At 44.5% G+C, this 14,943-nt stretch overlaps 1 protein-coding gene across 2 annotated transcripts in view; it reads left to right on the top strand.

The window, feature by feature from the left end:
- The first annotated feature begins 3,526 nt into the window (after positions 1–3,526).
- Positions 3,527–14,943, top strand: part of CDH2 (cadherin 2) — a 232,976-nt gene continuing 221,559 nt past the window's right edge. For both annotated transcript variants that reach the window (XM_061597668.1, XM_061597658.1), the window contains exon 1: positions 3,527–4,328. In XM_061597668.1, the coding sequence (XP_061453652.1) occupies positions 4,221–4,328 (108 nt within the window). In that variant the 5' untranslated portion in view covers positions 3,527–4,220. The remainder of the gene's footprint in view (positions 4,329–14,943) is intronic.

Here is a 14,943-nt window from a genome sequence, read left to right as displayed (position 1 = left end):
TCTTCTCACGATTACAGCAGCCATTGCTATGGCACGTATTTCCTACACAAATGTCCCAGATTCAGCCCGTGGCATCTCCAGGTAGGGCTGGGAAAGATCCTGTCTGAAAGCCTGGAGAGGCACTGCCAGATATTTTTGACTGTAACTTTCATTAGCCCCAACTGGCATGGCCAGTGGTTAGGCTGGTGAAGGCAGATGTTGAACTGAGATACACGGACTACTGGTCTGACTTGAAACAGGCAGTTTCCTATGTTCCTATAATGACTACACCATAGCATGTACCTGTGTTCTACAGGGCATCCTAAACCTTGGTTTCAATCCAGAGTAAGTCCTACCCCTTTGTACTATACTCACAATTACTCAATAGAATAAAATCACTATCCTATTTTTCTGAAGCTTAGCTATATAAGGTTAACATACATTGTCTACATGTTTCATGGAGGACACAGGATGGTTTCTGAACTCTTCCAGCACAATTTTAATAAGTACAGTTACTTGTTATTGTTTTAGCCATTAGCCACAAGAATCTTCATGAAGCTCTCTCAAATTTATATAATTGTGGAATAATTAATCTGCAGTAGGTTTAGATTAAATTTACACATAGCTTTCCACTAAAAAAGTATCAAAGTGATTTACAACTAAAACAAAAAATACAGTAATAAAATCACATAAAACATAACAGAAAAACAAAGTCCACCAGACAATATCATGTCACTGGTACTGCTCAAATGCTGACTAAAACAAAAAGAGGACAAGTTGGCACCAGGTGGGCCTCCCTGGAAGAGCATTCCATAAATATCACAATTACAGGGGGAGTGCATCTTTTAAACACATTTTAATTATTTTGACTATGTGAACAGAAAAGTAATCATGTTAGCAATTTACAGCACTATCCTGTGTGTGTCTATTCAGAAGCACATCCCTTTGAGTCCAATAACACTTTCTCCCAAGTAAATATCGTAGGAGCCTTGATCACTGCTTTTGATTGTTTGAACATTCCACTGTGCAAGCACTGAGGACAGAACCATTGCTAGGTACTTGAAAGGCTGGAGGCCCAGACCCATGATACAATTTTGCATCTGGGCAAATTAAGATAGCAGCTTGTTGGGATTTTCTTTAAATGTGTTTCGGAAAGCCTTAAAGACCTGGCTCTTTCAGCAGGCCTTCGGGGTATCCGGGGAGGGTTAATTGTTATAACTGAAATGCCTCCTGCCCAGTTTTAATATTGTTGCTGCAGATGTGTTGTTTTTATATTGTGTTACTGTATTTTATCAAATGTATTTTAACAATTTTGTAAGTCGCCTAGAGTGGCCATTGGCCAGATAGGCGACGAAGAAATTAAATTTATTATTATTATTATTTTACTGGCACTGTGCTTTGCAGCACACCCAGCACCCTGTAAACCAAAATGGAGAAAAATAATTGTTAAAAATAGAGGGAGGGAGGGCAGTAGATTTGTACTAAAAATCTGGGATACTCAGGCAACATGAGACACCTAACAACACCCTGGACTGGCTATAGCTTCTTCAGCACTGAAGTCCACACTGGGATTTTTTAAAAAAAAATATCACATGTGTACTTCACCTTTCCTCAAGGGGCTCAAGCAGGTACATTTCATGTCTTCCCACTTTAGCCTCACAATAACGATTTGAGAGATAGCAACTTATCCAGTAATATTCATGCACCATGCATTTATTTATTACATTTATATCCCACCTGTTCTCCACAGAGCTCAAGGTAGCAAAAAAACATGGTTATCCCACTCCTGATTTTATTCTCCCAACAGCCCTGTGAGGTAGCTTGGGTTGAGAGACACTGACTGGCCCAAGATCATGCAGTAAGCTGCATAGCCATTTGAGCCCCAATCTAACATGCCTAACATTCCACCCACCACTACACTACCTTGAGGGCCATTGATAAATGCCAAATTTTTGAGTATAATTTTCATATACATACAGTTAGTATAGTGGACGTTTTACACCACTTATACTCAGCATAGGCTGAAGAGTAAATGTGAATGCTTATACATTTTAAAACTGAAAAAAATGTTGCCAATTTTTTTTTACTTGGATGGAATCCTACAGACCGGTGATAGTTATGTAATTTTAGACACTGCTATGCTCCCCCACCCCAGATGGTAATGTGTATTGCTTGACTTATTTCAAAAAGTGGTAAGCCAGTCCTGATGCATGGGGGGGGGGTCCTCCTACTCACTCTGACTGAGGCCTGGACATCTGCCCCAAAGTTCTGGCCAGTCGCCATCTATGATGATAGATTCGCTCTGGAGCAGTCTCTCTGAAGTAAATAATAGTATTCTGGCAGTAAGTGCCTTTCAGTTTTTATTGACCACAATCCATAGTTATGGTGCCTAATCTGCAGAGATAATAAAGAATAAAAGAGGTCGCTTGTTTTCTCCTTACTTACTGTATAATGACATTGCAAAACCAGCGTTCAATTGAAAATCTGCACAAGTTTACATCGTTTCCAAAGCCCAAAATAGAACCAAATCAACGTTTTTCACCTCTCCGTGAAAACTCAGTCCTTAACTGCTAACCGGCGTCTAGTAGCGTCAACAATCTCTTCCCCTCTCTATCCCCAACCCCCTTTTGCTTTCAGGCTGGAGGCTTTGATGCATGGACACAAAACAAGTTTGCTCAGTGACCTGTAGGGTGAGGGAAAATCCTTGCCAGCTCTGCAAATGACCCAGCACTGATACTTGCTGTAACTGTGCACTCAGCAACCTCCCTAATTTCTGTTATGCAGCCTGACATTTTTTGGACACACAGATTGGAGCTCTGCCCAGCACCAAGCAAAGCTTTTTTTAAAAAAAATACATATACACACAACGTATTTTTGTTATTAAGCACTTGTCGAGAAACGAAGCAGGGAGCCGATCGCAGGAAGGGGCGCGGACGTCTACAAAAGGCCCGCTAACCCAATAATCGTTAGGACTGGAACTTCCTTATTGGCTGGCTGGTAAAATTCCAGACTCTTGGGCGATGGCGGGAGAGGTGTAAAAACAAAGCAAACGCAGCCGTCTAAACAGCTCTGCCGCTTTTCCCAGCAGGTGGCTTCATTGCAAAGCGCCCTCAGACAATAAGGGCAAGAACAGCGTTCCCTAGCGTCGCCCGGCTTTGCTTGCTTTCTACTGCATAGGCATTTGTCGCGCTAGCCGGAGATTCTCACCCGGGAAAGAATCAAAGCGCCAAGCTTTCTCACGCTTCTTCATGAACATTGCCTTGAGTCCCTGTCGTGTGCACCTCCGCACCATCCCACCCAAAATCTCTTATCATAAGAGTGGCTGGCTGTAACCCAGACACTTCCGGCCCCTGGTTGTTCCCGAGGGGCGAAGGGCCAACAAGAACCCCACGGCTTCTCTGCGCACCTCTTTCCGGCTGCAGCAGCTCAACCTTTTGCTCTGGGGTAGCTGTGAGCGGCTGCCTGGCCCGGGCAAGGGCTGAGCTGAAGCCGGTTGCTTCCCATTGGTCGTGCGGCCGGCAGGGAGGGGGAGAGGAGGAGGAGGTGAAGTTGCCAGAAGCAGCGGCAGAAGCAGCAACCGCCGCCAAGCACAAGAGAAGGCATACACACACACATAGGCGCGCGCGCACAGAGTCAGACACACACACACGCACACAGGCACGCAGCGCGAGCGAGGCAGAGGCTGCTGTGGTATTGTTATCATTGTGTGCGAAAGAGAGGGGGTTGATGCGGCTGGCGGCTGGCCGGGTGAGGCGAAGCAAGGCAAGAAAGTGAAGGAGGCGAGCGACTCTGGACGAGCATGCAGCAGCGGCAGAGCCGGCGCCGGAGCGGCAGTGCCAGGGCACACTTGGCGACGCACTAAGAAGGAGGCTGCCTCAAGCCGGCCGGCGAGGGCAACCCAGCCGCCGTTGCTGGAGGACCAAAGAAGAAGGGCTAGGTTCCAGGTGAAAGCCCAGGGGAGCCTCTAAACCTGCCAGCCACCCCCCAGCAGCGCCCATTCCCTTCTCCTTCGCCCGTTGCCCTTTGTGTGTCTAGCCCATCCCCGGCACCCAGGACACGACGAGAAAGGAGGGGGGGATAAGAAGCCAAGCTGCAGCTTGACCTGGAGCTCAGTCGCCGCTTCCTCCGAGGAGAACCCCGGGGATCATCCACCGCCGGCTCCCCCCTTTCCCACCTTGGCCCGAGGCACTCCGGGGGGCCCGACCCGTGGACTTTTCGCCCTGCCTTGCTCGCTCCGGTTTATGCATCTTTCTCCTCCCCTCCGCTTCGCCTCCATGTGCCGGATAGCGGGATCGCCGCCGCGGATCCTGCCGCCGCTGCTGTTGATGGTGCTGGCGGCCCTGCAGCAGGTAAAAGGAGGGCGAGAGGAGCAGCGGCGGCCGGGCTTGGGGCTCTTTGTTCACGGCGAAGGGCGGTGGCGGGGCTTGAGAGAGGATGCGGGCTGGGCTGGGCTGGGCTGGGCTGGGGGGGGGGACAAGGCTCTTCTTGCTGCCCCTCTGGCTAACTGGGCCTGGTTTAATAGGGACGGATGGGGATTCTGCCGAAGGAGAGAAGAGCGGGTTGCTAAATTGGGATTGAAGCGGGAGCAGCCGCGGCAGCCTCCCGGGTGGCGGAGGGAGGGCTTGAACGAAAACGGTTCCCTTTATCTTGGAGGATGGGGGAGGGAAAAGCCGGGGTGCATCGAATGAAAGGGGGACTCTCAGATTGCTTAACATGGGAGAGAAGACACCCCGGTCTAGAGTTGGTGAGCGCGGGCTGGAGCTGTCGCTTTCTTGGCTTGTGGAGAACGGGAGTTAGGGACTCTCTTGTCCTAGGGCTAAAAGGAGCAGGTGCCAGCTTTGGCGATAATAATAATAATAATAATAATAATAATAATAATAATAATAATAATAATAATAATAATTTAGAGAGATGACTGCCTGGGGAAAAGATCTGGGTGCAAAATGGGTATGGAGGAAAGTTTGGACAGAGTGGGACCCTCACCCCCGCTGCACTGGCGTGGAATTTGATTGGGGGGAGTTTTCCGGGGGAGGAAGTGGGAGAGAGAACAAAAGTAGGCTTGAGAGAGGGAAAAGATGAGACCGGCAGGGAAATGACGATTGTCAATAAAGAGAATGTAGGGCGGGTTTCGGGGGATTGTGTGGGAAACAGATCCCTATTACTAGGGGATGAGCAGAAACGGGACAAGGACATAGCGCCATCTCTTCCTTGGCGGGGGAGCGTGGGAAAAGAGTTGATGCCACCCACATCTTCCCTTGGGAGAGTGGGATGGGAGCTAGTGCTTCTCTTTGCTGGCTGGCAGACGCGCGCACTTTGTTTTTGGAAAGAACAGGCGGCATCCTGGATATGGGGAGCATTAGGGCTTGCCTCTGTTCTGAGATACCTGCTTTCCAAATCTAGAGACAGGGTGGGGTTTATATCCATCCATAGGCATGAGAAGGGGCACAGATCCTCCCATCCCCTTCTGTCCTGTTTGACACACGCACCGCTCGTTTTACTTTATGCCAGATTCCTACTGGGGTCACAGCCATGAAGTACAAACTCCAGATATGTCGATGAATGGATTAGTTAGTCGCTTAAAAAAAAAGCATTGCACAGTCTATCATAGCCTTTTTCTTGCATACCACTGGAAACATTTAGGAGGAAATGCCATGCATTTCCAGGGCCTGTTTGTGAATCATGTGGGATTTTAATCTGTGTTAGTAATTTTGAGCGTGGAACCATGGGGCTGCTTCGGATTGACTGGCGCAGTCTAAGGGTGTGAATGGCAATAACGTATATTGGAATCTCGGCTTTTGCTGGTGTTTAACGAATTTGGGTGAGAGCTCCTGACTGAGCACCCACCATGGTCAGGGACCCCTGGGTTAGTGGATTCAAGCATGTCTGGAAAGCCTCTTTCCGTGGCCTCAGGCCCAGTAAAGTGAAACGTGCTGAGTCGTTGCCTCGCCCCTCTCCTCTACTCACTAATCCCTTCCCGGGAAGAATTTAATCATCCTCTGCCTCCGCCCGGCAGCCTCTCTCGCCTCCTCCCCCGTTTGCGTCCTTCTGTTTTCTGCTGCTGCAAGAGCGAACAGGAATTTCCGTAGGGACATGCGGGTTTTCTCTCGGTTAATGCTTTGCCACCTCCCTCGTCCAACAGGAGGCGCTATGCGAAGGCCACGCAATGCAGAAGGGTGGCCTGTCCCAAACAGGAGACCTGTCCAAGTAGACCTGTCCAAGTACCCCAACAATTGGCACTGAGGCCCTGCCCAACTCATATAGGGATTGGATATCTGCCCCAAATTGAGAGGGTTTGTGCCACTGTGGTCCTGGGCAAGGGGCAAGTTGACTCTCACCATAGTCAGGAATTAGTATTTCAAAGGTAGGAAATTATGTGGGCCTATACTAAGAAAAGAGTGAGCTGGTTCTGCATTTGGACAGAGGAGAGTTGTATGTTTTTCTGAGGCAGAAGGTTTGTAAACTGAAGGCTCGAGAGTGATTTATTTATTTATTTATTTTGTGAAGAAGGGAATCTGCCTAGGGAGAACATTGTTGGCGTTTTTGTACTTTTGGACACTGGTGACTTGGACCTCCCTAGAATAGGTATTGCAGTTGGGTGAGGCTGTGTACTCTTGTGTGTGTGGGGGGGGGGGACGACATAAAAAAAATGCTTCATACCAAGTCAGTACATCTAACTCAGTACTGTCCACACTGGCTGGCAGTGGCTCTCCAGATCCAGGGATTGAACCTAGAAGCTTCTGCATGCAAGCAGATGCTCTACCAGTGAGTTGGCTGTCTGTTCTGAGGGGTTTGCGTTTCTGGAATGGGCAGTTGTCAGTATATATTAAGAGAAACAATAGAGAGGGTCTGGGTCTCTGGAGAAAGAGTTCAGTTTGGCTGGGCAAGAGTTGTTGTGGGTGGGGTGTGTGTGTGTGCAGGGGAAATTACCTGGATTTTCCTAGAGTGGTTTTGTGCCTCTGAAGGTAGAGTATAGACTGTATTGCTTGTTCAGTGAATGTGGGGTGTGTATGGAACTGGGAGGAAGGGCGGGATATAAATGTACTAAATAAATAAATAATAAACAGGACATCTGGGATGTGTGACAATTTTGCTGCAACAGTTTAACATGACTACTGCTCTGGAAGTAGCTTGTGAAAGATTCTCTGGAGTAATGAATGATCTGTATTTGGTACTGGAGCATATTCATTTGAAATGTATCAGTCGGGCAGGGGGTGTCCTGGGATTTCCCTGAACTGACTTCTTATAATGCATGAGAAAGAGAACATGTTCAGGATGGATGCTGGTACTTTGGTCAGTGAAAGTCAGTCTTTCTGCAAGGGAAAATGAAAGACAGGAATAAATCTCAGGGACAGATGGTGCAGATCATTGCCTCTTAATGGCATTTGTGGCTGGTGCATATCTTCTCGAAGAGGTAAGGGATTTTTCTTTTGCAGTACTCTGGAGAAGGGGCATTTCTGACTTACAGTGTGGCATGTGAGTAGAGCACGCTTTTGGCATTGGATGATATCTTGCTTAAATCCTGCAGGGCTGAGTGTTTGGGTACAGGGAGGCAGCTGCAGTAGCTGCAGCAGTAGTCACTGTCCATGGTGCAGAGCTCAGATTACTCTCTGGCTGTGAACCGGGTCCCTGTTATTGAAATGTAGTAAATGCAGGCTTAGCATGTTGCAGAGCTGTCCTTTGCCCCGTTGCAATCACTGCATTTTTGCTGCCTCCCATACAGCCACTATCCTTTTTCCCAGCTTTAATGGCTGCATCAGGAATATGAGGAGATGAAACACTGATCCTAAACAGCTGTGGGATTTTCTATTTGGTTTAAAAGGTTAGTTTGTCCTGATGGGAAAGTATCTGTGCTGACCCTCCAGTATCTTTTCTTCAAACCCTGTTACCATTCTTGGGATGATAGTTTTAACTTTTTAGCTAAGATTATTGTTTTCAAGGTCTATATATAGTTTGAGCTTGGATGGCTTTTCTATGTTTTTTAAAAAGATAGTTCTATATCTAAAAGATTCCCCCCGTGACACCATTTATTTGTCAGCCCTTCTTTCTCTTTTTAGGAAGTCTCTATTTTTGTTTTGGATTTTGAAAATCTTAAAACGTTAGGTTCTCATAAATTATTATTTCACTCTGTGCCTTTTTCTCTAAGGACTGCTTTTAAATTAAAACAGAATCTCTGAATTATGGACAGGAACTTGCTTTATTGCAATGTATAGCATAGTGTCAGTGGCATGTCATGGTTGGAGAATTCAATTTCCTCTTGGTTGGGTATCAGTTAAATCAGGTTAGCCCCCCTTTTTTTAATACGGTGTAACAACACTGGAAGTTTGGTATGGAATCAGTTTTATAAACCTGTGTCTGGAAAGTGACCTCTTCGATTTTTAGCAGTTGCTTGGCTTCTTTGCTTTCTCTTACATGTCAGAAATTAGTTAAAAGTTTTGTATCATGTACATTGCTAGTGCAAGGGAAAGAAATTGAGGCTGTAAACACTAGATCAAAGCGTTTCCATTAGCCAAACCTGGAGGGGAAATAGGTTGATCTGCCAATCAGTTGTCAAATCTCTTTGAAAAAAATGTAAATGTACTGCGTTCAAGTCGATTCCAACTTATGGCGACCCTATGAATAGGGTTATCATGAGGCTGAGAGGCAGTGATTAGCGCAAGGTCACCCAGTCAGCTTCATGGCTGTGTGGGGATTCAAACCCTGGTCTCCCAGGTTGTAGTCCAACACCTTAACCATTACACCACACTGGCTCTCGAAATCTCTTTGAAGCTGGACTTAAATTAAAAAATGCATTCAAGTGGCGCACACCAAGTTTTACAGTAAAAAAGGGCAGGATTTGACTAGCGTCATATGCCCCATTTTCAGAAAAGAGAGGTGGAGACACACTGGAACCAGCAGAACAGTGAGTGTGTTTCTACCCTAATACTATGTTAGGATGTATCCTATGGTTAGGTTTATTTAAATTGTTTTGTATTGTTTTCAATATTTGCCAAATATTCCTGTGAGGTTTTGATGACGTCATCACTCATCATTCGCACAGCAAAGAAGACTTGTTCAATGTATGTTTGTAAAAATACAGCTTTTAGGAACATACTGATAACTCTGGTATTCAGCGACCTTGAAGATTAAACCCCCCTCCTGGATTATTTATTTTTAATACAATCTGTGGTTTTTATGCAGAAGCCTGACCCTAAGCAGGAAAAAAAAACTATGTGTGACTGTGTGTGTATGTATGTATACATATCTATCTATCTATATACACACATACACACTTTAACATCAGTAACTCAGTGCTTTTGAGATTGGAAAAAGGGGCAGCTTTTGTAGTAAAACTGGAGAAAAAACAATATGTACGCCTGAGAATGACATTCAGACAGGCATTTGTTCTGAGGAAAAGCGTCAAATTTCCAATCCTGAATAGTAATTCAGATTGCTTTCATGGTATGATTTCTGAGTATGACTAGGATCATACCCTAAACGTCTAAATAGGCAATATTAGTATCGAAAATTAATCAGATGATTATGAGAAATTGATTTTAGGCATTTTAAAATACACTACTAGTAAAGCAGATATGCATCTGTGGGTCAGTGAATGGAATTAAACCCTATGTAATTCTGTTTATTAATACTTTCTGTTGCTACCTTTGTCACCTTTACCTCATTTGTGTGCAGACTGATTATTCCAGCTTCTCAAAGAGGCCTATGGACACTAGCACTAAGGACCAAACTAGACATTATGAGAGACACAGAGGCACTCTGTACCTTTTTATTCTTTTCCTTGTAAGGGAATACAAACATTGTGTGACATAGCATTATCATGTGGTGTATATTCCTGTTTCTGCCAGCCATTGAGGTGAAGCTAGGATGGGGAGGTGCACAATACAATGACATCACAGCAAAGGTTGTTTGTATTAGAGAGTAAAGAGACGTGAGACTACATAGGTAGGTTAGCCTTATAATAATAATAATAATAATAATAATAATAATAATAATAATAATAATAATAATAATAAAGTGCCTAACGCACTTTGGTAGATTAATATAGAGAAGTTTGGATCTACTTGTGCTTCTGTCTTTTCCCATCATGTTTTCTCTTCTGTGGAAGCTTCTAGACTTTGATATTTGGTCTTGTATAGTTCACAGAAGTAAATCCTCTGCTATATTCCAGATATGTGGAATTCCTTATGTGGATTTTCTGGGATTAAATCAGAATTCTGTTTTAGCTTTCTTGCGCAAGATTCACATATTTGACAAACACTTAGGTGTGTGTTTGTTAAATATATTGGAAAACAGCCAGTATTTCATAATTCTAGTTTATTTTGTAGAAATATCAGTAACATAATTCAAATCCATGAAAACCTGAAAGCTACAATCTTTATTGATATTTATTTTATTGCTTTTAAAAATATTTATGGACTGCTTAACATCCAAAAATCTTGAAGTGATATAAACAAGGATAAAAGTCTTACATTGTCATCAACTGAAATAAAACAACATAAAATACAGTGTTTTTCTTTTAATGATGATGTCTTCATCATTTTGGGGGGGAATACAGAACTGTTATTTTAACAAATGGGTAGGAGAAGGAACCGTTCTTTTTAAGGAAATGCTTCATTTACATATTAAACTAGCAGGCGTTTCATAAATGTTTCTGAGACAAGACAGAAGCTGACTTTGGGAGCAAAAAAAATCATACGACAAAATGCACATTGCGTACCTGTTTTATCTGGTTTAAAGTCAAGATGATGTAGCTTTAAATGTTGAATACATTAACATTTTATAAGAGATTTTCATTATAGTAAATACCAGAGTTTCAAATAAATCTTTAAGGCATATTTATAATAAGAGATTTTCAATCTATTGACATTATTTTAAAAGTCTTCTCCCCTTTCCATTTTGCATTCTGAATTGCTATGGTACAAGTCAGTAATTACAATAATTACGTTTTAGGTAGCAATACAGTGATAATTTAAGCATACTGCATGTTTTTCAAAACTTATTGGTGATTCATCTTGTGAGAGGATAATCATGGCCGATGCCAGGTGTGACTGGGCCCCTGAGCACGAGCCTATCCAGACCCACAGCACTGTTCGCCCTAACATTCCCTCCTGATACAGGCGGTGCGGGGCTTATATAGGCTTGCCTGCTGCACCTACCTCTGGCGTTGTGCATGTACCCCTGCCATCACCCAAAATGGCAGCAGGGGTGTCATCCCCTTGGGGTCGCTCCTACTGGCATCTTGGGTGATGGCAAGCATGTGCGTGCACGCGGGGCATGCACATTGACACCCTAATTATTATTGTTATTATTATTATTAAATTTTATTTATATCCTGCCTTTCGGCCAAAGGCCCTCAAGGCAGCTTACAATGAAAAATAAACACAGGTATAAAAATACAATAAAAGCAATACAATTTACAAAAATTAAATTAAATAACAAATAACATTATAATAACAAATAAAATTAAATAACAAATAACGTTATCGTCATTGGCACCGCCAAGAAAGAGGAGGTGGTGTTAGCGGGGGCAGCAGCTCCCGAAAGGCAAGAGGGTGACAGGCATTTGTTACAGTGAAGCTGTTTGCTGTCTCAATGTTGTCTTCCTCTCCATGTCCCTGGGCTTGCTCAGCTGCTGCTCCCCGGGCTTCTGCTGCTGGTGGTGGTGATGGTTTATGTCGGGGGGCGGCTGCAGGAGCTCGGGCTTTTTGGGGACCTGGGCCTTGCCTGGAGCAGGAGGAGGAGAAGGACGTGGTGGTGGTGGTTGTTGAGCAGGAGGCCCCGCACAAAAGGCCCTGCGCCAGGCTGTTGGTGCAAAAATACCCCCTTAACAAGTAGAAAAGCAATACAGAAGAGCTGGACCAGTTTTCTCCCTAATGTGCCAATGTTGTCTGTGCAGGGAGTTTTGTGTTTGTTTCCACATGGGGAGAGCAAATTACAAAGTCTATTCTACCCCATGTGTAGATCTGGCAGCTTGCTCATCCATACCCAGGCCAACTGAAGAGAGCAAGCCGTTGGGATAAGCAGTGTAGGTACGCCAAAGGCTTAACCTCAGAATCGGTCTCCAAGACCAGGGCCAATCCCTGATAGCAATCACAGGCTGTCCCTACACATGCAATAGGTAAGTGAGGCAGGCGGGCTTATTTAAGCCCATGCTGCCTGTATTGGGGGGTACTGCACAATTTGTGACAGTGTCGGGTCACATGACCCAATGTTGCTGTGGATCGCAGACTGGGCTCCACCCTCCCACCCTAAGAAGGGGCCCTACAGGGGCCCCTGTGGGCTGCAGTGCCCCTCAGTCAGGTCCCAACCTAGCCACATGCTGGTGCCAGGCCTAAGGCTCACCCCTCTTTCTATTTACTGTTGTGATGTTTTGTGAGTTTCTTGTTTTATTTATTTTTGAGGCACTTCATCCACAAAACAGTTTACAATAAAAAGCAACTCCACGTGAGAATAATATTAAAATTCAAAATGCTGTACAACTAAAAATAAAGCAGCATAAAAAATGGAGTAAAGAAATAGAATATAAAACTTGCTACAGATAAGAATACATATTTCCTTTTCTCAGCTAAGATGAACTTCTCCTTGTATTCCATGTTGGCATCATTGCCTGTCCCATCCAATACTTTAAGCTAAGTTTGTGTTGGTATAAGAAGTTTTTCTCCATTTGTTCCTGTTATTTTTATTTCACTTCAGTGTACAGAGCAATACCTACATCAGTGGTTTTAAACTGATGGATTAGGACCCACCATTGAGCATGTTCAGACATTCTCTGACTAGAATAGAAAGCTCCCAGTATAATGTCAGCAGAACCCTTGTCTTGTGGATTAAGATGGCTAGAGAAAGGAGGTCAAATACACTGAACACTCTTAATATCAAAAAGGACAAAAACATTCAAATTCCCTTTACCACAGAAACCAGTTGTGTAGACCAAAAAACAGTTTGAGGAAATGGACTAAAGCTATTTTTATTAAATGAAGTTGACCACTCAGAGTGACTCATACCTTGCTTCTTTCCTTAATTTGTGATTCCCCCCTTGTGATTCCTTGTTTAAGAAAGTGAATTGCTCACATCTATGTAGTGTCTGTTTTTAAGTTCCTTAAAATTTAAAATAGGTCAGAATTTCTGAACTTCCCTTTCTTTCCTTTTTGAAAGCATAAAAGCAACTGTCTATAACAACCAGGAGTTTGGGGAAGGGTCACAACTCAGTGGTAGAGTATCAGCTTTGCATGCAGAAGATCCCAAGTTCAATCCGTGGGACCTCCAGGTAGGGCTGACCCCCCCACACACACACCTGAAACCTTGGGGGTCCTCTACCAATCAGGGTCAACAATACTGTAACCAAGGTGGACCAATGGTATGATTTAGTATATGCCAGCTTCCTATGTCCCTATGAGAAGCCTTGTGGCACTTTAAAGATTAACAGCACAATCCTAACCAAGTTTTCTCACAAGTAAGTGTTACTGAATTCAGGTGGGCTTAATGCAAGGAAAGTGGGGTTAGGATTGCAGCCTAATATGTTTATTGTGATACAAGCTTGTGTGAACTGAAGCTGACTTCATCAAGCACATTTTGCCCACATATCTACATCTGTGTCTTTGTCCAGGAAATACAAGCAGTACAGTCTGACATTTCTAGGCAAAGCTCAAATAGATGCAACATCACTATAGTGGCTTTGCTACTTTAGCAACTATTGTGGAAAAGAAAGTCTTGGCCTTGTTCCAGTTCCTTGATTATTTTGGTTGTGTTTTTCTACACCCTTTCCAGCTCTTCATTCTCCTTTTTTACCAGAACTGTACATGCTATTCCAAGTGTGGTTGCACCATAGATTTGTATAATGGCATTATGATATTGGCAGTTTGATCTTCAGTCCCTTTCCTAGTGATCCACGTCATGGAATTCACAGTTTTCACAACTGTTATACATTGGGTTGACATTTTCAGCAAGCTATCCATCACAATCCCAGTATCTTTTTCCTGGTCATTCACTCCCAGTGCAGATACCCACTAATATATATTTAAAGTTAGGATGTTTTGATTCAGTATGCATCACTTTACACATGTTTACACTGAACAGTATTTGCCATTTTTTATGCCCATTCAGCCAGTTTGGAAAGATTTGTACTACCGAACACGGGCTAGAGCCTATTTGAAGGCCTACTCCGTGGCAGTACGGGCAGCAAAGAAAGCATTCCTTTCTGCCACTATTGTGTCTGCAGGGAGCCATCCAGTGGAGCTGTTTTGAGTGGTCAGAGGTTTTTTACATCTCGGCCCCCGTAGGGGTAACAGACCAACAGACCGCTGTCAACAATTGTCCAATATTCCATTTTTGGGCAAGGTAATAGAGCGTGTGGTGGCCTCCCAGTTCCAGGGATTCCTGGATGAAACCGATTATCTAGATCCATTTCAGTCTGGTTTCAGGCCTGGTTATGGGACGGAGACGGCTTTGGTCACCTTGGTGGACAACCTACCCAGAGAACTGGACAGGGGAAGCTTGTCCCTGTTGGTTCTGCTGGACCTCTCAGCGGCTTTCGATACCAATGACCATGGTATCCTCCTGGGCTGCCTTGCTGGGATGGGACTTGGGGGCACTGTTTTACAGTGGCTCTGTTCCTTCCTGGAGGGATGAACCCAGAAAGTGGTGCTGGGGATTCCTGTTTGACTCCTTGGCCTGTGGGGTCCCTCAGGGCTCAGTTTTGTCCGCCATGCTATGTAACATCTACATGAAACCTCTGGGAGAGGTTGTCCGGGGGTATGGGGTTCGGTGCCATCAGTATGCTGATGACACCCAACTCTGCGAACAAATTGAAGCTTAATCCAGACAAGACAGAGGTGCTCCAGGTCAGTCGAAAGGCAAATCAGAGAATAGGGATTCAGCCCGTGCTGGATGGGGTAACACTCCCCCTGAAGATGCAGGTTTGCAGTTTGGGTGTGCTCCTGGACTCAGCTTTAAATTTGGAGCCCCAGGTTT

This window comes from Rhineura floridana, chromosome 1, assembly GCF_030035675.1.
Source record: "Rhineura floridana isolate rRhiFlo1 chromosome 1, rRhiFlo1.hap2, whole genome shotgun sequence".
Taxonomy (NCBI): domain Eukaryota; kingdom Metazoa; phylum Chordata; class Lepidosauria; order Squamata; family Rhineuridae; genus Rhineura; species Rhineura floridana.
Note: the sequence above shows the minus strand (reverse complement) of the source record. Positions and strands in the feature narration are given on the sequence as shown.